At 36.6% G+C, this 25,422-nt stretch overlaps 2 protein-coding genes and 1 pseudogene across 2 annotated transcripts; 2 read left to right on the forward strand and 1 right to left on the reverse strand.

Moving 5' to 3' along the window:
* Positions 1-771: 771 nt before the first annotated feature.
* On the forward strand, positions 772-3,003 carry LOC113316962 (annotated as a pseudogene).
* A 14,242-nt stretch (positions 3,004-17,245) lies between these two features.
* On the forward strand, positions 17,246-18,157 carry LOC113316541 (putative F-box protein At1g60370). The gene has a single exon (XM_026564702.1). The coding sequence runs from the start codon at positions 17,246-17,248 to the stop codon at positions 18,155-18,157; it is 912 nt and encodes a 303-aa protein (XP_026420487.1).
* A 1,170-nt stretch (positions 18,158-19,327) lies between these two features.
* LOC113316542 (probable protein phosphatase 2C 34) lies at positions 19,328-21,134 on the reverse strand. Its single transcript, XM_026564703.1, has 5 exons — positions 21,056-21,134; positions 20,904-20,915; positions 20,543-20,766; positions 20,322-20,424; positions 19,328-19,449 (listed from the first exon to the last, which is right to left on the reverse strand). Exons 1-5 carry the CDS (start codon positions 21,132-21,134, stop codon positions 19,328-19,330), a joined length of 540 nt encoding a protein of 179 aa, XP_026420488.1.
* Positions 21,135-25,422: the final 4,288 nt, after the last annotated feature.

Genomic DNA, 25,422 nt, shown 5'->3' on the forward strand with positions numbered 1-25,422 from the left:
ATTCCCGAGAAAGGTTTTGGGCACATTTTGAACCTGAAAGAACCAAAAACAGTTGGGGGCTCTTCAGTTCGTAGTGCCAATCAAAAGCCAGCGAGTACTTTGTTTTTGATGATTAAGCTAGGTATATGCATGTTTTCACTAGGTCTATTTTGTCATTCAGTTTTTTGTTTTACTGTTTTGCTAAATTCTGGTTGTGGTTGTTACTAGTTAAGCTTTGTTTATTTATTCGAACTGTCGAACCTGTAGCTCCTTTGCTTATTTATATATATCCTTTCACTAGGATACATCTTCTGATGTCTATGTGCATATGTTCTATTGTCACATCGTGTACAGCTTTTACTGGTGTATATTGTATGCAGTTTGTCGAGAGCTCGATATTCTGCTATGTTTCGAAAGGCAAGGGAGCTGCATCCAAGAAATTACCATAAACAATGGCCTTAAAGTTCGCCTTGTTACGTTAAGCGCTTCCCGGCCGCATCACATACGATGAACGTATAAGCGGCAAGCTTTTGAGTATATTCAGAATGTTTAATGGTATTAAAATTAAATCAACAGACGAGATTGACATGTTCATCGAGATGTTACTCATAATTAAAAAACTCTACGTGAAAAAAAGTGTCCAACAAGAAAGGACTCTCCCTTCTTTCCCTATAAATGTTCCATTAGTTATATTTTCTTCATAAAAAATTCTCGTCTTTATTATCATCAACGGACGATTATCTTTTTTCTTCTTTGAGTTAGGGTTTTGGAGTTACATTACGTTAGACCACCATGTCTGAGCCTATGAACATCGTAGAGTTGGAGAAAGGATGGTCACTGATGGAAGAAGGGATTGCGAAGCTGAAAAGAATTCTTGAAAATTTTCCTGGTGAAACGCAATTCGATTCAACTCAATACATGACGTTGTACACAACAATATACAATATGTGCACTCAGAAACCTCCTAATGATCACTCTGGACAACTTTACGAAAGATATAATGAGACTCTTGAGAAATACTTGATTTCAAGAGTTCTGTCGGCTATACAGGAGAAGCATGACATATTCATGTTACGAGAGCTCGTTAACAGGTGGACGAATCATAAAGTTATGGTAAAATGGCTTTCTCGATTTTTCTACTATCTCGATCGTTATTATATTGCTCGTAGATCACTTCCTAACTTAAACGATACTGCAGTTAATTGCATTCGTAATATTATTTATGAGCGGTTGAAAGTTCACGTTAAAGATGTTGTTATTATTTGATTAATCAAGAACGTGAAGGAGATGATATTGATCGTACTATGCTTAAGTATGCTATAGATATGTTTGTTATTATGGGAAAGTAGAGTGGGGATTTAGATTTTTATGTGAATGATTTCGAAAAGGCCTTTTTAACCGATACAGCCGATTACTATACCCGGAAAGCTTCTCTTTGGATCCAAGAAGATTCATGTCCGGAGTATATGACCAAGGCTGAAGAGCGTTTGAAGAGGGAGAAAGACAGCGTCGCCAATTCCACTACTGAGGAGAATTGTTGGAAAAATTTCAACATCACTTGTTGCTTAATAATGCACAACAACTTTTTGAAAAGGAACATTCTGGATGTCATGTACTGCTTAGAGATGACAAAACCCAAGATCTCGAAAGGATGTATCGGCTTTTTTCTAATATAAAGAATGGGTTGGATCCTCTTTCTGCTGCATTCAAACAACATGTTACTTCTGAGGGTATATCTCTAATCCAACAGGCACATGATGCAGTGACAACCAAGTGGGAAGATAAAGCTGCGGTGGCTATGCAATAGCAGGCTTTCGTCAGAAGGGTGATCGAGTTGCATGATAAATACAATGCCTATGTGACGATTTGCTTTAAAAAGGATAATCTTTTCCATAAGGCGCTTAAGGAGGCATTCGAGGTGTTTTGCAACAAGAAGGTCGGTAACAGCTTGGTTTCAGAATTGTTGTCTACCTTTTCTGATGGTATCCTTAGGAAAGGTGGAGGCAATGAGAAACTGGGTGATGATGCCGTTGAGGAAGCCCTTGACCAGATTGTATGCCTGCTTTCTTATCTCGATGACAAAGATTTATTTGCCGAGTTCTGTAAGAAAAAACTTGCTCGCCGTCTTCTGTTCGATAAGAATAGTGCTGATGATGATCATGAGAGGAGCTTTTTGTCAAAATTGAAGCAGCAATGCGGTGCACAGTTTATCTCGAAAATGGAAGGCATGGTCAATGACTTGGAAATAGCAAGGGAAACGCAGACCAACTATGTGGAGTATACAAACAATAATGATTATGCTTATCCTGGCATCGACTTTAATGTCACTGTCCTTACTGCAGGATTCTGGCCAAATTACAAAACTATCGATTTGAACTTACCTACGGAGATGGTACAATGTGTGCAGTCTTTCAAGGATTTTTATCAGGCAAAAACCAATAAAAGGAAACTTACATACTTATACTCAATGGGTTATTGTAACGGCACTGGAAAGTTTCAGAAAAAACCTATAGAGCTTATTGTGTCGACTCATCAAGCTGCTGTTCTGGTGCTATTCAACTCATCAGATAAATTAAGTTATTCAGAAATCATGGCACAACTAAACTTGACAGATGATGACGTTGTCAGATTGCTCCACTCGCTTTCGTGCGCAAAGTACAAGATCCTAGCCAAAGAACCTAATACAAGAAGCATATCTCAGGAGGACAGTTTCGCGTGGAACGTCGAGTTCACTGATAAAATGAGGAGGATCAGGATTCCTTTACCCCCCTTTGGATGAGAACAAGAAGGTGATTGAAGATGTTGATAAGGATAGGCGTTACGCGATTGATGGTTCTATTGTGCCGATTATGAAGGCTCGTAAGGTCTTGCAATACAATGACCTGGTGACAGCTTGTGTCGAGCAGCTAAGTAGAATGTTTAAGCCCGATTTTAAGGTTATCAAGAAGCGGATTGAAGATTTATTCGCGAGAATTTCTTGAGAGAGAGGAGGGTAGTCAGAACATGTCCAGATATATGGCTTGATTCTTAAGACAAGGTGTGCACTTTACCACTACTGCAAGGTGGAGACAAACGAGTGCAAGTTACTCTCTGCTTACAGATTTTATAGTTTAGTTTTGCTTTTATTTTCTTTCTTGCAGATTATTAATTTATTTGGTTATTAGTTTTCATTAATACTTTTTTATTATGAAATTAAGGATTCCATCTTTTGATAGCATGCGGCATGTTTTCTAGTTTTCTTTTTATGAGATGATTTGTTATAATTCTAAACTAAAGCATACGAGAATGAAAAATACAAGTGTAAATCTCAGACGAAACAGAAATGTATTACAAGTTAACGAATTTGTCTGGCTATTGGAAGAGGTTTCGTTTCTGGTGTTGGAGCTAGTGGCAGTTGAGGCACGTAGCTTGCAATGGCTACATTATTTGCATTGAAAAAGATTATTTTGTGAAAAGATTATTTTGTTCAATGCTGTAAGTTTGTAGGCCAAAGAACCCCATCGATCTGTTTGCTGGTTCTATATTCATGCATGGTTCTTTAATCCTAAAGCATGCGAGACCTTTTTCGTCATATAAGGCGAAGAGCAACCGCTCGACGAAGACCAACTTCACCAAGGAAGCGGGAAGAAATAATCTCAATCACAACAGATAAAGGAAACTTCTGAAAAGTAAATCAATAAAACAAATTGAAGAAGAATCAGTCGTGCATGCGAGTCTTGGTTGTCTTCTACTAGGATAACTATCTATATAAGTACTTAAGAATCTATGAGAGAAGGGAATAAGTTATGTAAAGAGGAGAGAAATTAGTGGAAAGAGAGAACACACACACACAAAATATCTCCTTCTTCTTCTCTTTAACCACCACTTAGAGATAGAGCTCCATAACACCCTTCAATGGAGTCTCCATGTAATCTTGAATGTAATCTTATACTCATAATAAACACCCGTGGATGTAGATCATTTCATAGATCGAACCACGTAAAAAACTCTTGTGTATCTTTATATTTCCATCACTTTATCTTCATTTTCATGTGAATGTTGTTTAGATCAATGATTTGAAATTTGGGTGTAGCTGTCGGATTTTCGATAGTTACATTTTGGCGCTAGAAACAGGGAGGATAATCCTCCATGTAACTTATTGGTTTGTGGAAGTTCAAAGATGATAGCTACTGTTGGTGGCAAATCTCACTGGATCTATGAGTTTCAAGGGTAAAAAGGGAAGTTTCAAGGAAGAACTTGCATCTCAAATTTTTTATCTGTTTCTGTAGCTTTCCAATCTTAGCGGCACTTCTCTACAACAACACTACCCATCCAACAACAACATAAGTTCCTGCTCCTCAGTACCACCGACATCACACATTTCAGATTCCATCTTTGCAATTCCATCGGCATTTCATATTTATTCACCAGGTCACCACTTCAGAGTTCTACCATCTCAATAACACCAGTTACCCAGCTGCACCATTCTTTGTACTGCAACACAGAAGCAACTCATTCTTCCAAATTTCCCATAGCATCACCTGCAATTACTTCATAGCCAGTTGCAGCTCATCCATACCTGTAATTGCTCGGCCAGTAACAATACACAATGCTTCTTCATTTCGTTATCAGCTTACTCACCGCAGACTATAAATCACACAAAGTAACAACACTATCTCCATCTCATATTCATCAAATCAACAGTTCTAACACCCTTGAAATCTCAGTAACACCATCTTCTTTCAGACTCGAGCAGGCATAAACTCTAATCAAACCAAACACATCTTTCATTCATTGCAAAAAACCACATTTTCTAATTCATGTACAATCATAAACTGCATCATGTTTCTAACCACAGATTCAACCCCAGGACAACCAGTAATAATCATGAGACCTTCCATCAAACCGTTTGTATTAGCTCCATCAAACATAATGCCAGCATTTTCAGTCATAGTTGTATCATGTGAACTTGAAGCTTGTCCGCCTCATTTTTCTTCTTCATCCCTTGCAGCAGCATCCTTTTTTCCCTCTCTTCCTCCATTGAAGCTCTAAGAGCAAAAGCAAGGTGTACAAGCATATACACCTGTAACAAGCACACAAAAAAAAGGTGCACTTTTATATGCACCCATATAACTGGTGTACAAGAAAATACACTAGTTAATTCTTACGTACTTTTAAGAATATATTCTTACCAATACTTTTGTTGAGTGATTTTTTCTGTTGTATATCTGACCCGAGATTCGGGAGGTTGTTGCCAATTTGGGTTGCATCCGTTGATGGAAGTTCATGTGGTCAAATAGAAACAATATTTATAAAGCTACAATAGATATGATTATTCAGCTATATTATGTGAATCAGATCCAGTTCCTCAACGATTTTGGATTTTAGTTTAACTTACTGCTGCACTTGGCCTTGATTCTACAATCTCTACGTTGTTATAGTGGAAAGATGCTTGAATTATTGCTTGCTAGAGAAGTATTGATACAATTGACAGTATTGGAGCAATCAGACAACCCTAACATTTCTTTCGTAACCAACATCCATTGAATTATAGCATCACTGATTTGACATCCAAAAACGAAAAAAAGATTGTTCACTAAAACTTGATTAAGAATCCTAAAATGGGATACTATGTACACTTGTAATTTCTGTCACGTGTGTACGACAATGTACACTAATATTCTAGGTGTAAAAATATGTACACATGGTGGTGTACCACCATGTACACATCTACAAAAATCATGAAAATCCAGCATCCATACCCGTAAAACATGTCATATGTCAATGATACAGGACATTAGACCATGTACACATGTACAAAATCTAGAAAATCTAACATCCGCATACACAAAACATGTCGTAGATTCATGAGACGGAACAAAATGCAGAAGTTTATACACATATACAACTTGAATCGTCTAGACATAAAAAGTCTACAACAAAAAGAAAGAAAAAAAACACAAAATTGGACATATCCTAAACAAGCAGTTAATCTAAGTAATTTCACATGAAACTTCTCAACAGGAGTTGCAGGTAGAGAGTTTAGTGGAAAAATATTTTTTTGCACCATATAAGTATAAAAGTTTTCGAGTTCAGTTATCCAAAGCTAAGACAAAGTGAATGATTAACAAGAACAAAAGACAAGCTGGTACTGACCTCATAACAAATATTGAATTGCAATCCGACGATAGTGTTTCACCTGTTGATATAAATTCAAGTCTACCATTATCAAATTTTCATGCCGAATTGATATTGGGAAATCAAAACAAAAGTATACGAGTAATAATTACCAGTAGAAGGATTAAACATTAACCAAAGCTTATTCCTGAATTGTCGATCAGCACCTAGAAATTACACCAATAAAAAGGTGTATAATTATGTACACATTAATATTCAGCATGTGTACAACTATGTACACATCGCAGCATACATCGAGAGCTTCTAGTTTGAGTAAAATAGGAACGCGATACTACTAAAGATGCACAAATATGGATTGTTTTTATATAATTGTGTACTTATCAACAAACAAATAGAATAACCAGGATGAAAAATAAAATAAAAAAATAGAATGGTGGAAATTCTTAAGTAATACCTTTTAAATGTTTCATTTTGCGTCTCGGCTTCGAATTGTGGAACCCAAAAAAGAATTCCCACCATCCATATGAGTAGTCATGACCTTTGTTCTCGGCCATTTCTGGAAGAAAAAAAAAAGAGAAATGAATAAATGAATCTACCCTTACTTATCCCAATTAATTAATGCAAGCATACAATAACATGAGGTAATATATCTACAAAAAGTCATTAAGACAGTTACGATACCCATTTCATCACTAGGAAGGCCAAATTTTTCACATGTAAAACTAAAAATAGTCCATTGGATGTACAAGTCATAAAAGTGGTGTGCAAGCATATACACCTCTTATAACAAGGACAAAAAAAGTGCACTTCTATGTACATGGCGTATTGCTGGTACATAAATGCGTAGTGAGCACATAAATGGAAATTTTGAACCTGAATTAGCACTTACATGCTTAATTGTAAGTCATCATCAATCATTTAAGTTGTGGTTGTGGTAAATATATAGGTACACATAAATGAAAGAGGGTCTCTACATTAATTAGACGAGAACCTGATCTTTTAAGTGAAACAAGTCTTTAGTGGGACAAAGTAATAGACATACCAAAGGAGGCGTTAATTAATTCATTTGGCTTCTTTCCTCCATTTGTGTTTGCTTAGACACAACAAATAAAAGTTGTCTGCATAATAAGAACCTAAGATGGATTATAAAAACAACCATACTATGGTTTTAGTGAAAAATCCTTGAAAAAATTAGTCTAATTGAAATCGAATTTGAGTACTTACTCCAAATTGGTCCACCAATGACAGGAGTAAAAATTGAAATAGAAATCCCACAATGGTTATCAACGGCCTAGTGCTTGCGCCACAACCATCTCTTATTAGGTGAAGTAATAAGGGAAATGTGTTTGTATGTGTGTCAGATCTCCGGACTAGGGTATCTGTAAGCAAAACCATAATTTCATTGATAAGTGATTACTCATTCTCATTATTCAGTAGTATCATTTTATCTCCTACCAGATTCCATAATTTCAATGCATAACGTAATTAAAACTACTCATAGAAGTTACATAGAAAAATTTGATTTGTGAGTATCACAACTTCAGAACCTAAAAGAAAAATAAAAAGAAGAATGGAAAAGTAATATTTTACACAAATTTTTCATGGTTTCTTATAAGAAAATATAACACATTCACAATTAAACAACACCAAATGAATCACAAATTTTTTAACCAGCTAATACAAATCAACGAAAACCATAACAGATTTCGAGTCCGATGCACAAAAATCAAAATTAAAGTGAGATATGATATAAAAATTAGGTTATTATTCCTACTACTTACATCTTTGAATTGAAGGAGTCCAATACTTCATAGATAAGAAACGATCCTAGGAGCAGACCTCCAATTTTCATCGATCAAAACAAAAATTATTTCTCTAAATCTTTAGATCTGTATAAAGAGTTTCCCTCTCTGCTTTTCTATGGGAGAGAGGGAGGGAGATTAACTCAAATTAAATGATAAGAACGTACTCACACCTTTCAAATCGTTTCGAAATGATGAAATCTTCATATTGATTTGCTAAAATTTACCGATTTTGAGTTAATCTTCAAGAAATGGAACTGATAACGACAATTTAAGTTTTTCAAAGACGAATTCGATGTTTGTTCGATTATCATAATAAGGTTTGAAGATTGAAATTTCAATGAAACGACGAGAATCCGTTTTATGATTTTTTTCTTCGCTCAAGAGAGTTGTTTCCATGAAATGAAAATGAAAACATGGAACTTAATTACGAAGAGGTGATATGACATTTAGCTGAGGGGTATTTTTTCCCACGGAAAAAGTTAGTTTTGGACTGAATCGTCCATGAAAGGATTGACCCGTATAAAATTTGGTAAGTTTAGATCCTCTAGTACTAGGCTTGAGATGGCAGGACTAGATAGTCTAAAGCCTAATACATTTGGGACTAAACGTCGATTTCTACTTGTTTATTTCGCCTAAGTGAGACAGTACAGTTGGTTAAGGCCTTAAGGGTCGCACATTTTTCGCGAAGTTTTTGTTGACCAGCTAAGAGCGAAGATAGGATAAAGCAAGAACATTGTTTGTTTAGTTCGCCCAAGTGAGACAGTACTGTTGGTTAAAGCCTTAAGGGTGACCAAGACGAGAGGCAGGTCACGGGTTCAAGTATCGCCCATTTGTTTTTGCAGCGCGAACATTTGCCGATCAGTTTTCCCAAAGGGGAACTTAGGCGCAGGCCCCAAATTTTTTTTTCTTACCGCCAGGCCAAGAATTACTTTTCCCTACAGTCGCACCAAACATTATTTAAAATTATTAAAAACGTGCAGAGTTCCTCAATTACCCTTCAGCGGTTCTGGGAAGTTTTATTAATTCCCAAAAACGGTCGGAAACATTTCTTTTCTCTTCTTCTCGTTTTTTCTTCATCCGTTCTTCTCATTTTTTCTTCATCCGTTTTTCTATTCCTATTCCTCCATAAACACTGTAACGGATGATTGATTATTGAAGTTGATCAACCCTAAAAATCAATTTCGAACTCTAAAAAACCTTGACCCTAGAATTCAGTAGAACCAAAATGGATGAAACACCGACAAAAACACGTCTTCAGAAATCAAAAGAGAAGAAATTAGGTACTAAAACTAGTTTAATCGATCTTATTCTTGCATGCATTCGGTAAATTTGATTTTATTTGATTTTCGACTTTAATTTTTGTTCTTGATGCTTCAGATGAAAAGGAAAAATGAAGTCGAAGAAACAGAAAAAACCCAGTGAGATTTATCATTAGCTTCATCTGTTAGTGTTTGATTTTGTTTTTTTTGAATTTATTTTTTTTTAATTTTAAATTTTGTTACAGTAATTGCCGATGAACCAGAAAAAAAGAGTAAACCTAAAAAGAAAACTATTTCATCCTGAATACCCATAAATTTTTTTTAGTTATCACTTTATTCTTCTTCGATTTTAACATAATTTTCTCCTCAATGTGATTTTACCTACTGATGTTGAAGATGAAAAAGAAGAAATTGATAGTGTCGAAACACTAAAGGAGATGCAAAGAAAGCAAAGAAAGTTGCACCAAAGGAAGTATTGGGTGATGATACAGATAATGAGGATGATAATACAAATGATGCCGAAGATGGTAAGATTTTCTTTGAATCTAATAAGCAATGTGTTGTCTATAAACAAGGTGCGTTGAATTCCTTCATGTTCCTGTTATGCATCAGTTAATAATAAGTTATGCACCTTAACAAATCAATGCATGACATATTATTCAGTTCCAATATTAAATGCACGACTAGTTATGCATTGTTTAGACTTGCTGCATCACAGGTTATGCATATAAAAAAATGTTTTTATATTTGTTATCCAATCCTTTGTTGTTCTAAAATATTAAATGCATGACTAGTTATGCATTGTTTAGACTTGCTGCATCACAGGTTATGCATATAAAAAAATGTTGTTATATTTGTTATGCATTCCTTTGTTGTTCTAAAATATTAAATGCATGACTAGTTATGCATTGTTTAGACTTGCTGCATCACAGGTTATGCATTTAAAAAATGTTGTTATATTTTTTATGCATTCCTTTGTTATTCTAAAATAGCAGTTCTAAAATGCATTTTTTTTGTTCTTTTTTTTACGCAGCTAAACCTAAAACCAAATCTGCAGTTCAAGGAGGTACTTATAGAGCAGGTTTCCTTAGGGTAGGTCACTTGTTTAGTAAGATAAAAGACAGAGGTGGTTTGAATCCGTTGCAGGCTAACATGATGAATGTGTGTGTGTTTGGAAAGTTCTATAACTGGTTATATGCTGCAAACATGGCATACTTGGATGGTAAGAGCAACAAGCTGATGGATGAAGTCTTTCTATCATATGACCATGAAGATTTGAATCAACATTCATTCAAGTTGTCTGAAAACAAATCCATAGCATCAACGTCTAGTGAGCTTGCTGTTACATTTTTGATTCCAAGAATTGAAGGAGACAGAGGAAATGATATTATGACTTCGAAGGCAGAGATAGAGTTGACTCAGTCACATCCCCTCGTCAAGAAATTCCCATTCAAAACAAAGCCAGGATTTATCAGAAAAGATCCCAAAGCACGGGTAACAAAGGTGTGGATAGATGATATTGAAAGGCTGGTGTTGGAAAAACTTGATAAGAAAGGTCATGAAGAGGAAGTTGTCTTCCTTATCTGCCTTTACATGCTAGTCGTCTTGTTCTTTTGTCGTTCAAGTAGAGACAATTTAGATGTCTCGTATGTTGGTTTGGTTAAGGATTTGGAAACCATGGACTCTGTCTCTTTTCCTGATCTTATTCATGAACACCTGATGGAGAGCATCAAGACTGTCAAAAGAAACAATCTCCATATCAGGAATTGCAGTGGTTGCACTATATATTCTCTTGTGAGTTAGTTTTTTTTTTTTACTTTCATAACATCTGTCAATAAATATTACTTTCTTGGATACAAAATATCTTATTAGTTATTATTTTTTGCAGCTTTGGTTGGCTGAGCATTCTAACATAGATGAGATATCATCAGACATCGTCAAGGTCATTTCCAATGATACACCGAGAGTTGCGAAGTGGGACTTGGCAGCAATGAAGAAAGCAATGCTCAAGAAGAATATTACGTTCTTAAAGGTACCTGTTTGTGAACATTTCATGATTTATAATTGACCTTCATGCATCTATGAATGTATCTCTAAATTCCTTAAAAATGAATGCATAATAAGTTACGTTAGCAAAAAATGATAACTGCATGATAAGTTATGCATCTTAATAAATCAATGCATAACATGTTATGCAGCCGAATATATAAATGCATGACCGGTTATGCATTTTTCAATATTGAAAAGGAGTTAAGCAGGGTTGTGTTTTTAAATGCATAATAAGTTATGCACCTTAACAAAATCAATGCATGACATATTATTCAGTTCCAATATTAAATGCATGACTAGTTATGCATTGTTTAGACTTGCTGCATCACAGGTTATGCATATAAAAAATGTTGTTATATTTGTTATGCATTCCTTTGATGAGTGTTTTTAATCATGTTGCAGTTTAATGAGAAATTTAGAGATGAGTACAGTGCAATTGAGATGGAATTCTGTGAACCAAGAAAACCAAGAAAAAGGAAAGAGATATATGATCTCGTCGCAATGAATCTTGCAGAGAACAAGGACAAGTATGAAGAAGCATTTTTGGATGCGATTAAGATCATTGAACAAGAAACGTGTCCCCCCGATTGTGCTGAAGCAAGGTTGCAGATCATTGAAGCAAAGCTGAAAGACATGAAGCAGACTCAGGAGAGGAATAGACAGAGTGGAGTATACTTCAATGAAAAGTTGTATAATTACGTGAAGGAATTGCTCGTTGATTTTGGCAACATAGAAGTGCAGGAGGAGTCGTCAGGTGGACCTAGTGTCAATGTATCATCAGCTGAGCCAAGCGACCCACTGAGCCAAAACTTTCCAAGAAAATTCCTGTAGAGGAAACAATACTAGAAGAAACAAAAGGCGAAACAAGTTACAAAGATACTATCTCGTAAGACCTCAATAGGGGCAGCAAGTTACTATTATAAAACCTATAACTAGGGAGGATGGGACTACAATTGCGGCGTGTCAACTTAGTTCGCGTGTTTGTGCGATGGCGTTTCAGATCGATCACGTAAGAGGCGACCCTTAAGCCCTAACGCGCGTCGCAATTGGGGCATCCTGGGGAATTTACTTATTGGGCGAAATGCCTCTGCACTGGAGGCCACTGAGAACGAACCACTCAGCGAAAAGTTCTCCGGTAAGGGGTGTCGAAACGTGCCAGTGGAGATAGTAAATAGCCCGGCATGGATTCTGCACTCGGTCCAAAAAAAACCCCACTTAGGGTGTGATCTCGTGCCCAGTAGCCACGTAGGCGAAAAAGCATGAGATCACGACAACACTGGTTGTTGATACTGGATGAGAGGATCCCAACTGAAATGGTTAGGGGTGACCTCCTTGAAAGGACAATTCAGGGGGAATATAAATGGAAGACACCCTCCACTAGGGAGCTGATTGTGTCAAAGACGACAATGTATTGGGGCTTCTTACTCACGGGAGTATCTAAGGCCTGGTATATTGTCGCGCGATAACCTGAGGAGGTCAGAATACTAACACGGTTAAGGCGAGATAGATGGTCAATGACTCGTAAGAGCACATGGAACTGAGATTTCGTCGCCCAACAGGTGGAAGACCCTACCCAAAGCGACCATAAGTTCTTTAAGTTCTCTCTATGCGGGGGAAGACAATAAAACCTTACTTAGGAGGAAATGAGACCACGAAACTTCATCAAAGTCACTGAGGCATCAAATGGCAAAGCATCAAGACAAATACTGAGGCATTACAGCAACAAAACATGGAGCGTGAAACATTTATGAATAGGCTTAACAATCCAACCAAAGAGCGAAGCTGACAATATAGAGTCATATTTTATTCACATAACGTTGGTTCGCACAGTTGGTCAAGATGATAGAACGTGATCTGCTGGTCACGCGATCAGTTCCCTACTCACACACATTTTACATCTTTAAACACCACGAAAGAATAGAGGCAACTTTTAAAGCAAGAGGTATTCTATCGTGCAGTTTCTTCACTAACAAAGATCAATACTTCCAAGGATGCTTCGCCCTACACATTACCAAACTTCAAAATGAAACAGAGGCAACATGTTACTTTTGCTTCGGCAAGTTTCAGTTCCTTCATCTCCCCAAAGCAAAAGGAGGTATACCATATGAGAAACTGAGGCAACACTATCGCAGAAGAAGAATATTGAAGCTGAGGAAAAACAACAATGAAAGAGCGACCCACCAACTCAAAGGATATGAAACAAAAGTCATCTCACATCAACTCAAAATAATCATCACGACAATACATCACGATCATAGCTACTCATGCATCACGCCCCAAGAACAACATCAAGAAAAATGTTCTCTTAAGATTGCTCTTTGCCTTAATATCGCACAAGGCAAATAAGGCAAAGAGCAACCACGCGACGAAGACCAACTTCACCAAGGAAGCAGGAAGAAATAATCTCAATCACAACAGATAAAGACAACTTCTGAAAAGTAAACCAATAAGACAAATGAAGAGGAATCAGTCATGCATGTGAGTCTTGGTTGTCTTCTACTAGGATAACTATCTATATAAGTACTTAAGAATCTATGAGAGAAGGGAATAAGTTATGTAAAGAGGAGAGAAATCAGTGGAAAGAGAGAACACACACACAAAATATCTCCTTCTTCTTCTCTTTAACCACCACTTAGAGATATAGCTCCATAACACCCTTCAATGGAGTCTCCATGTAAACTTGAATGTAATCTTATACTCATAGTAAACAGCCGTGGATGTAGATCATTCCATAGATCGAACCACGTAAAAAACTCTTGTGTCTCTTTATATTTCCATCACTTTATCTTCATTTTCATGTGAATGCTGTTTAAATCAATGATTTTAAATTTGGGTGTAGTTATCAGATTTTCGGTAGTTACATATACAACCGGTAAGCCGGTAAGTGAGTTCTATTCGGTCCGAACTTATGTAAAAAAACCATCATTTGCACGTTTACGATGACATTTTGACTAGTAATTCTTGGTTAACTCAAGAAAGCATGCTTTTTCTCAAGGCATTACTGGAGCATCGAGTACAAGACTAGCGACTTAGAAAACGAGAAAAGAGACTGAGCATCGTCCCTCTACCTACCTTCCTAGCATCACTACACAAATTGAACATCATGCAATATAAACTTCATCCTCTTACCAAAGAAGGTGTTTTGTTTCAGGATTAACCTCTCTTGTAAAGATTTGAAGAATAATCAATATGGTTCTTAGGACTCTTTGGAATCTATCCTTTAAGATAACAATAACATGGAGAAAAATCTTCTCAAGAATCATTCTTTCTCTTAATCCTACCTGTCTTTCATTTACTTGGCTTAAATCCAAATATCAGATGCAATTTTAGAGAGTGGAGCAAACCTATTGGAATACCTTCGATTTCTTGATATGTCTTATACACCTATTGAAAAAGTACCTAGCTAGTTTTGTGAGTAGCCTCCGCAATTTGCAGAAATTAGACGTCCATTCATGTAAAAAGTTAAAAATGCTACCCGAGTCTGTGGCAGGTCTTAAGAATTTGAGCACATTTAATTTCAAAAACTGCTGGTTACTAGAAGCCTTACCCAAAGATTTTGGAGCTTTAACTCAATTAAGATACCTTAACTTAGATGGTACTGAGATCAAAGTAAGTATTACCAGAGTCTTGTGCTAACCTCAACAATCTTGAGTTTCTGGATCTTTTCAAGTGTGAGCTTCCGAAAGAGATAACCGACTGGATAAGACTGAGAAAGTTTTATTACTCACACATGGGAACACCAATGAGTATAGGGAAATTGTTTTTCCTGCTAAGTTTGACTTACAAAGTGCGGGAACGACCCTGAATGTTGGAATAATGATGGTATTGAAGAGTTAGCAAACCTAAATATTTTTGAGTATCTATGTATTTGGAATCTTCAGACCATGAAAAACCCAATAAATGCAGAGAGAGCAAATTTGAAAGGAAAACAGAATCTTCGTGTATAGCGACTAAGTTGGCCATGATGAAGAGGTAGGATCAGAAACCTTATGCATTTCAAGTATTTGAAGCTCTCCAAACTCCAACTGGATTGGAGAAGTTGAGGATTACTAACTTCATGGGACGGGATCGACCTTCCTACGTGGATGTGTGTTCCATCTGGTGGTGGTATTCTTAAATTGGAAATTTTGGAATTTGTAAACTGTAAGGAATAAAACAACTTCCGTCACTTGAGAGATATCCTTCCTTAATTGAACTCATTCTTACTGATATGTTGCTTCTAGACGAACTGATGTGTCGTTGTTCATATCCTCCTTGCTGTCTTCAAATTCTGAGGATTAGTAGCTACGAGAAATCCCTTGTTTTCCCTCTCTGAAGAAGTTGGTATTACACGACTACAAGTTAGTACGCTCAGTTGCGAGAAGCCAGACATCTCTTAGAGTCCTAAATATGGACAATATTGAGGAGCTTATATACTTCCCAATAAGCATTTTTTCAAAACAATTATAATCTTCAACTTTTAAAAATTAAAAGGTGCAATCAGTTTGAAGGCTTCTTTGGTGTAAATGATGGTGAGCATGGCAACAAGGTTGCTTTGCTTGTCAGGGGGGAACCAGGATTTTAAGAGGGGTGCAAAAAAGAAAAATACACACAAAAAAAAAACTATTGATAAGCAACAATGAAACATATAATCCAAGCTCTTACTCCCGAGATGTACGTAATTGAGAAAAGAAATTTGTAATCCCGAGGTGTAATTGAGAAAAGAAATTTTTAAAGATGTATGAGAGAAAGAAAGTCTAAATGGACTTCTCTTTTGGGTTTGTTTTCTTTTGGGCTTAGGGGGTGCAAACATGGTGCAATTTTTTATTTTATTTTTTTGGCTTGAAAATACTAGACTTTGTATTCTAAAGGGGTGCAACTGCACACCGTTGCAACATGTTGCCTCGCCCTTGTTTGCTTGGCTCTCCTGATCATCTCTACAGTAGCTCTAAAGTTTTTGTCAGATTTAAGAGGATGGATTTCTCTTAAGGAATTTATATTCATCTTCAATTGCCCACAAGTGAAGGAGTCTTTAACCTAATCTCAAATCCATATAGTTTCTTAAAGATCTTGCTATTAATTTTATTTAAAGAGACGACCAGCGAGGAGATCCATCTGATATGAATGACTTGATTAATTTGATGTTGTAATACAGGAACTCTCTCCACTTTTAGTTTTATTGTTACCAAGAAATTAAGTTTGTTTGAGGTATGTCCTTATATTGTTTCCAGGATTATTTTCGCTTTTCTTAATTTGATTTTCTTCATAGGTGTATAAATGCATAAGGAGAGCAAGGAGAGTTATGTTTTTATCATTGAAATCCAATCACATTCCAGACTGTAGGTATGCGCAAATGTAATTGTTTTTCCTTTGAGTGTTGCTTTCATTTTGTTTCTCTTGATTCACACTCTGAATTATGTTTGATTTGGTTGAGTTGTTATGCAGCTTTCATGTAATAGTATGGAAGCAGCTGCTGATCCCATGGTTTGGGTAGAGAAGCGGATTCACAACCTCGAGGATGAAATGCTCAAAGATTGATGAGAGACCAAAAATTCATAATGCAATCTTTCAACCAGTACGACCTTTTAATTCATACGTTCAATATAGAAATTTCTAGCTTCTATCCTCGTATGTAAATAAACGTATTGGAATTTGGAGATACTTCAACTACTGCTCCACTTCTTAATTACGGCAGCTAGAGGAGTATCAACAAATTTCTCAGATCAATTATTTTTGTACATGACTCGCAGAAATTTCATTCAGCCGACTTGCTTACAATTTTCTCATATGATATGACCGGTTCATAAAAAAAGAAGTAGAAGAGGGCAACTTCTTGTACGACCGGTTGGCATACGTTTGAGAACCTGTGGCTTAAAGTTTCGAAAGGCCTTATTTTGAAGCATGGAGGGATTTTAGCTTTCCCGTAATTGTAGTTTTCAATCCATATCCGTATCCATATATAGCTCCTTGAAAACCCTAATCGATCACCCCCTTCGTCTAACCTAAGAATCCAACCCTGAATTTATCTGTGATCGGCTCCTGCCAACAAAGATTTCGATGAGGAAGTTGAGTGCTCTGCCACCAGAGATGTTACTGGAGATTTTAAGTAGGTTACCAACTGAATCAGTATTAGAATGTAAATTGGTATGCAAACCGTGGAGAATTCTTGTATACCATCCATCATTTTCTCAAATACACTTATCTCATCTCGCTGATCATGGTAAGTTCACTTTTCTCATACTGTGTTATCAATTAAATGAGGAAAAACGTCAAACATTTTACAACCATGAGTATAATGAGAATCATCATGAGAAGTATAAACCCTTGCATAGAATTACAAGATTCAACATAAACCCTCCATTCAAGAGATATACTATTATTGGTTCATACAATGGTTTGATTTGCCTTAGTGCTAGTTATGACCGTGCACCATCTGTTTATCAACCTGCTTATATCTGTAATCCCATTACGAAAGAGTATATTATACTTCCGGAGTTTAATAGGGTTAGGTATCCTACAGCTTATTATAATCACGGAGGATTCGGTTATCTTTGTGAAACCAATGAGTACAAGGTTCTTAGAATCGTTCAGTTGTGGGGAAAATCCAACCCTGAATGTGTGGATGTGTACACTCTTGGTAGTAGCAATGGATGGCGAAACGTAGGAGAATTACCTAGTTATGTGTGTAATTTTATTAATCATGGTGTCTTTTTAAGCGGAACTCTTTATTGGATTACATCGACAGGGAAGATAGTGGCCTTCAATATGGCTGATGAAAGGTTTTATGAGCTTCAGACACTGCCTTCTCATAAGAGTTGTTCCTTTGGAATTAGGGTTTTGGGTGGATATTTATGGTGTTCTGCCCGCAATATACTCACAAAAATGACTTATGTTTGGGTATTAAAGAAACGGGGAAAGAAGGGAAACCAGAACGTAATGGAGCACGAGGAACACGTGTCATGGACTTAGGGTGAGGAGTTTTTTGATAAGGAACCACTTGCTGTGATGAAGAGTGGGAAAATGGTTTTTTCAAATCATTCCGATCTTTATATTTGTGAAAATTCTAGTATAAAAAAGATTGTGAAGTTTCCTCAATATGTTCTCCAAACCGTTCCTCATATGAATACCTTAATCTCACTGGAAGGATTAGGAGAAGAGGACACAAAAACAATGTAAAAAGGTATACGTGCATTATCACGCGAGAAGAAAAGAATACGCACACGTTAGCAGACGAAGCAGCAATAAGCAGGAAGGTTCGTACATGCATAAAAATATGCATTAAAATAGACTGCAACGTTGCATTATTTGTAGTGTTTCAAGTCTCCTGCTTGATCCGTAAGCTGGTGTTAAGCTACGTTTCAGTCAACTGCACATTTTGTTGTTTCATTGAACAATGAACTAATTTCAATATAGAATGTGATGCAGACTTCAATAAATAATTCTTATTAGGAATCCAATAAGTACATGCAGGAAATGTTGCGGAAAGTAGCATACTTGTGCCTTGGTTATCATGGCTGTCATAGCATTATACTTTTTCAGCGCTTTTGTTTGGTAAGAATTACCATTACTGCGTGTTATTTCTATTCCAGTTCCTTCGATTTCTTATTAACTCATAAGTTGCAACCAGATTATAACTTGTAAGTTCCATATTTCTATCAGAACTTATTGATGTTGTTGTATCTAAAATTTACTGGTTTATACTTTTAGTTCCTAACAAACTATGAATACTGGTTGTCAGAGTGTACGCAAAACTGGTAAGAGTCTATGAATCCCATAGAGCTAATCTAGAATTCTGGTATCAAAATAAATTATTGTGCTATAGAGTTTCTCTTTTGTAGCGTGTCTTGTGCCATATATAAACATAACCAAAACCCAAAATTTCACCAGTATAGTAGCTAGCTTATCCCATTATGAAGATTCAGTTAATTATGTTTGTATTTAGCATCTAAAACTAAAGAAAGTCTTGCTATTTGTATATAAAAGTTCAGTTAATCTTGAAGTTTGGGTAGCGCACTACGGTGATTGATCTTTACATCTGGATAAAATGCCGTGTCATAGGCAAGAGTTTCTCTTTTCTTGTGTGTCTTATGAATAATTGTGGTTTGTAATACAGTACATTAATAATAATAATAAAAAAAATCACAAACCTGTGTAAAGATACTTCAAATACTCACTTGCACCTCTATGGTACAGCCTGTCAGCCTGAGGAGTATCTACAAATGCAAGGAGCATCAGATATTCTTGTTGACGAGTCGCACTACCTTAAATTCAGAAAATTCATTCAATCAGCCAATCAAAGTAGGAACATTATTCGTATTAAGAATCCATTAAGTATATTGCGGAAAGTAGCTTTCTTCAATTGGTCTAGGGAGTCTATTTGTTAATTTCTTCTTAGGTTCACTTGATAGACGCATATGGATTGCCAAATTTGAATTTTCCTGTGTTTATGTATATGGCAACAAAGCATTGTTAGGTTCGTAGAACTATCTTTGTGTTGGTTTCTAATTTCTAATTGTCAGTAGAATCGGCACCAAGAGTGCTGGATACCTATATACCAAGAGAATTTTGGATACATAGCGAGGAATACTCAATACGTAGATGTATAAAAATAGATATCTGTAGATTAACTTGTTTACGTGTGTAGACCGTGTGGATGAGCGTGATATACTCGAGTAAGCTAATCACAGCACCAAATATGTTAAAGTAGGCTGTCGAATTTGGCCCAAAATTTGTCAAGGGCTTTTTACAAAAATAGGCCCGTTTTGTTGGTGCTTTTCATTTCTAGGCCACTTTTTTTGTTTATGGCTAGACTAGGCAAGTTTTGACCAAAAGTGATGGATGGAAAGTTAGCTGCAGTTATCTTCCAGCTGTCCATATCTTCTTAGCTAAAAAGACGTTTTAGTCCTTCAAATCTACTGAACATTCAGTGCTTGCTGAACTCATTGAATTGCCTGAGCATACATCATCAGTAAAGAAGCAACGCTGCACCGGTCGAAATGAATGCAACAGACATTACAGAAAAGTCCGAAGAATGGGAATGGCATTGAGACTGAAGGCCCTTTTTGCCTTCTGAATAGTGACATAGAATGGGAACATGGCCCTAACCCAGACATTTTCCTAACCTAAAGCTTACATGCGCGTGCGGCACATTCGACCATTCTTTTAGCTGCTTTACGTTTATCCGGTGTTGAAGAAACAATTTGAACTGCTTCTTGATTTGAGATAACATCCCATGCCTGAGTCGATAAGATCAGAGGTTAGTGTTTACATTAGCAAACTGCGAATATTTGCACCATTTTTCATGTGAAATTAGGAACACGAGGGAAATGAAATTAGAATGATTTTTATACATACCCCATCGTTGGCAAGGATAATGAACTGGTCTTTACTGATTATACTCCTTTGTGTGACTTCAGGAACTGAAATAACACCAAAGTTTTTGACGCAGAAATCTCCCAAGGCTCTTGACATTGCTAATCCAGGTTTTTCCTCAGCTGGTAACCATACTCTATGCACACCTGGTTCATCGTCTAAGCAAAACACCCTTCCGTTGCAATGCATTATCCGTTCTGCCTCCTCTGTAAAAAAAAAGAAGAGAATTTGGATATCAAGACGGAAGAAATTGAATGACTTAAACTTGGACTAGAGTATGAGGTGAAACTACAGAGACTTAGAGATCACAAGACGGAAGAAATTGAATGACTTAAATTGATACCAATCTCATACCCTGTAATTCACATTTACCCCATAACTTCGCAGTTCAGCTCCCTTAACCACTCCATGACCCTGTACTTATCACACTGACAACACCTGGAACTCCTTCTCAGCACAACCTGCTCCACCACTTGCAATCTGAACTGCAGGTACAATCCACAAACCATCTAGAGATCACAATTACATCCACAACAGGTACAATCCACTCCAAAAACTTGACCTGAGAAGCCATAGCATCATTCTGATAGAGTTGATAATAATGGTATGCAGCTTCTTTTCCAACTGTGTAACCAACCACAGCTCCAAGACCCACAGCTAAGACGGCACCTGTTAGTAAAAAGTGAAAATAAATGTGTAAATATGTTAATACAGGTAAATCCCATCCCTTACTAGATACATTCAAATTCTTTCTTTTTACTATCCTGGCAATGCACACAAGTTGAATGGTTTTGAATGTGATAATAAAGTCAACATAGTCGCTTCCAGTGTTAAGAAAATACGCTACATTTAGAGTCCTCTAAGGGACTCAACTGAAGATACTGGTTATTCAAAGTTTCAATTCAAGGGATCCAATTTTCAGCAATTTCACGCAATTGTTCAAATACAATGTTTGCAGGAGAGCATGGTAAACATGGTACTTAACGGAAACAGCTTGTACTTTTACTATGACGACCATATTCCAAAACTACACCAACCAAGGGGTAAAACAAAATCTAGTGCTAGCAAGAACACCCCTTTGAATATAAACTAGTATAGCTAGTTTCAAACGATGGTAATACTAACCCCAGATCCCCCATAATTCAACATCGAAACTTCATATATTATGGGTAGAAACTAAGGAGACTAAGGAAGTCTCTAAACCACCACCTGACTGCTTAAAAGTAAAGTTGGACACTTCGGTTTCCATGTCAACCGAAACCGAAATCGAAATCGAGAGCAACAACGGGATTGAATAGCACTAATAATCATTAGCCAATGTCAACCGAAATCGAAAAGATCCGCTACAAGATGACAACAAAAGAATAAGGTTCCAGTAGTTTTATTTTCTCATAACTCGTTTTAGTTTCCAAAATTTACTAGGAGACTTGAGTGTAATGGCCCATGATAAGCAATACGAATACAACATTTGGTATTCAAACAATAGAGCTAGATGAGTACCGTGAGGACTCTTTGAATATCTCCAGGCAGTTCCGCCCAAATAAAGTGCTCCAACAGCGCTTCCTATCGCAGCTACTTTTGCTGCTTTCCTTGCATTTTCCACCTGAAGAAGAGTCGGTGAAAAAAATATTAACAAACTAGTAACAAAACTAACAAAAAGGAAGGATCATATTAGGGCATTGACAAATCTACTTTAAGCCATTCATTCACTACATGGATGTTGTTGTGTAAACACCATCGACTCACCGAACTTCCACAAACACCTTCTGTATGTTATGCTGGTGATACAATCTTGATCTTCCTGAGGATTCTTAAACCCATTCTATCTCCTTCCTGGAGCAATTTCACATTCAAGGGAAACCAAATATTCCTAAACATATGTAGACACTAATTTCTACAAATTCCACACAATACATCATATAAAATTAATGAGAGTAGTGGTTGATTTCCGGTAGCAAATAAAGCTCAAAACTTGTTTTCTTTCATGATTTGTCACATTGAAACTCAACTAATTCGACCCATTCTTCCTAGACTCATCACAACCTTAATACACTGCTACAGAACTAGAACAAAACGGAGCAAATTCATTCATTTTCACCCTTACGCCTCATCAAGTAGTGCTATCATTGACTAAAGGACTATCAATGAAAAAATCTGTTTTCGATACAATTTCAATTTTTTTTACCTTGTTTGCAGCTTCTGCATAGAGATTTCAACTCAGGAAGAACTTGTATCTCACGCATTTTCTCAAACACCTTGCTGGTGATTCATGAAATGCACTTGCTGGCGATTCATGAAATCCACTTGCTTGTGATTCGTGAACCCCCTGTATCTCCTTCCCTGCATTGAATTCCAAATTTAACATCAACCCATATTCCTAATCTGTCCCAAACACTCAAACCACACCTTAATATTCTACCACCAAATGAATAATTATCTCTCTAACACTTTCTTCTACAATTATAACCTCCTCTTTCGTAGACACCATTATTGAACCATTTCCAATACTTGATATTTTTTTCATTCAATTTCATTTATACCACCACCAGACGATGAATTCATCTTTGTAACACCTTATTTTTCTTAAGAAATTGAGTCTCCTCTACAGCTGATCCAATTTCATCACCAAAAAGTCAATAAATATAACAATCAGATAAAAATCATCAAAAACAGAAGTGGGTTTGTGATTAACCTCTCCTTAAACTGTCTTTTTCGTCTCAACATCTTCACTACACTAAATCTTCAATCCAGTGACTCAATCTCTTATAAACAACCACGATTAATGTTAATTAGGTTTGATATGATAAAAATCCCCAAGTTGTCTCTCGATTTTAGTAGAAGAAAAAATTAATTTACATGCACCAGAGAGAACCAAAGACAAGAAGGAAGAAGAAAGTGAGAATCAATCTCTTTCTATTCTGCTATTACACGTACAGGAAGGGTAGTATAGTTGTCTCACCACATCTATGAGATCTCCCTATCTGATATTTTGGCGAGACATTGACAAGTCAACGCGATAAATTGACCGAGATGGTTAAAGTGAATGTAATCCGTTTAACTTGCCTAGTTTTGCAAGAAATAAAAAAAGTTTCCTAGAAATGAAAGTGAGGGTCCAGACCAGGCCTACTTCTGCATATAATCCATTTGTCAAACATGCTAGGTTTGTCAATATTCGTTGGGTTTTTGAAATTTAATTCTGCAAAGTATACAATTTCTAAGAGTTGGCTGTGTAACCGTGTTCTGTTAGTTCCTTTATCTGCTTTGGATACTTCTCTTTCGAATCATAATTCTGTTAGATACAAATATTGTCAGTAACTCACCACCGATTCAGGATTTTGCTTTGACTACATCAGGGACACCCATCCAAAATATGGAGTTGGATTTGACGAGTAAACTTACTCCGATGATGAGTTTAGCCGATTAACTTTCTGGTACTTTTCTTTCGGATTCAATCATTTGTTCCTTTTGGAACCAAGGACCGGCAGTCGATGGCGAGTGGATGACGAGTTACTGAAAAAGGGAAATGGGTGAAAAATAACCAGGAATGGGTGACCGGCGATTTAGGAGCTGCTTAGGAAGAAGAATGCATCATCACCGGTGATTCAGCTGCAGATTCTGAGATCGAAAGAATACCAAACTGCTGGACTAATCCGATAGTCCTCACAACCTACTGGATATGTACTAAGAAATATGTTTTTGGTTTCAGATGTTATTCTTGTCGCGAAACCGAGGTTACGTTAATCTCGAACCGGTATATTTTCATAGAAGTAAATTCCACGAAACATCCTACTTTAGATAACTTAGCTCGAATCCTTTATTTATATCTTTAGATTAGCATGATCCGATAATACTAGCACGAATATATAATTAATATGATAATAGACAATCACACACGACCCAAAGATTACGTGGTTCACCTTTGTAGGCTACATCCACGGCCAAAACCATCCTGAGAATCTTCATTATCATAACAAGTTATTACATCGACACTTTATATAATCAACTAGTTATGTAACCCACTAGCGCTTAACGTTAGAAACAACAAGACATATTACGAAGAGTTTACCTCTTCCTTTGTTCTTCTTCTTCCATAAACCTCCACCGCCATGGTTGCTTCGAATTTAGACAAGAACATGAAGAACATCACGAATTCTAGCTTCTCCCATATGAACCCTAAAAACCCTAGATTTCTCCCATACCAGTTCTCACTACAAGTCACTCTTCTCACATAGATTTTGCCCCATCACCAACCATTATAGGACACAACGGTTGTGACACAAACACTCTCATAAAGAGAGGATTCTCCAAGAGAATAATCAAGAGAATGATTTCTACTCACAATATTAGCCCTCTTATATAGTAGACAAATTCTTGCTCCCCAAGTCTTCTAAAACTTCTAAGAATAGTCTTCCACCTTAATTAAAAAACCCTAAACTTGGAAAACACTCCTCCAAACCGTCATACAAGTTTCATAATCCAAGTAAACCTCGTAGACATTCCAAACCCGAAAATGCCCCTTAGCCACGGTTTTGACAGCATTAGATCACTATTTTCTGCTGCAAAACTGTTACCTAAAGTCCAATTTCAGGCATATAGTTTTGTATACGGAACAAATCCCCAATAATTCTTTCTTTAACCTAAAATCTAACTGTTTTTCAGTTTTTGTCCTCAGAGACTCGGATGTGAAGTCTTTTGTTAGTTCCAAAATTCCAAATACACTGGGAAGAAAATGAGGGAAACACGAAGGTGTCATAATAGTCCCACATTTGGGGATACAATTGCAAGAACTATGTTTATATGGTTGCGGATTAGAATTTTGAACGCCAATCGGTTGTGAATTGGATGCTCAAAACATAGCCCTA

Source organism: Papaver somniferum, chromosome 10, assembly GCF_003573695.1.
Source record: "Papaver somniferum cultivar HN1 chromosome 10, ASM357369v1, whole genome shotgun sequence".
NCBI classification, from domain to species: domain Eukaryota; kingdom Viridiplantae; phylum Streptophyta; class Magnoliopsida; order Ranunculales; family Papaveraceae; genus Papaver; species Papaver somniferum.

Coding starts and splice junctions, on each gene's coding strand:
- LOC113316541 (XM_026564702.1), top strand. CDS start 17,246: ATGAGGAAGTTGAGTGCTCTGCCACCAGAGATGTTACTGGAGATTTTA.
- LOC113316542 (XM_026564703.1), bottom strand. CDS start 21,134: ATGGCTTCTCAGGTCAAGTTTTTGGAGTGGATTGTACCTGTTGTGGAT. Junction 20,425..20,542: donor TTATCCTTGCCAACGATGGG/GTATGTATAAAA, acceptor TTATCGACTCAG/GCATGGGATGTTATCTCAAA. Junction 19,450..20,321: donor CGAATGTGCCGCACGCGCAT/GTAAGCTTTAGG, acceptor TCTGAATTTAAG/GTAGTGCGACTCGTCAACAA.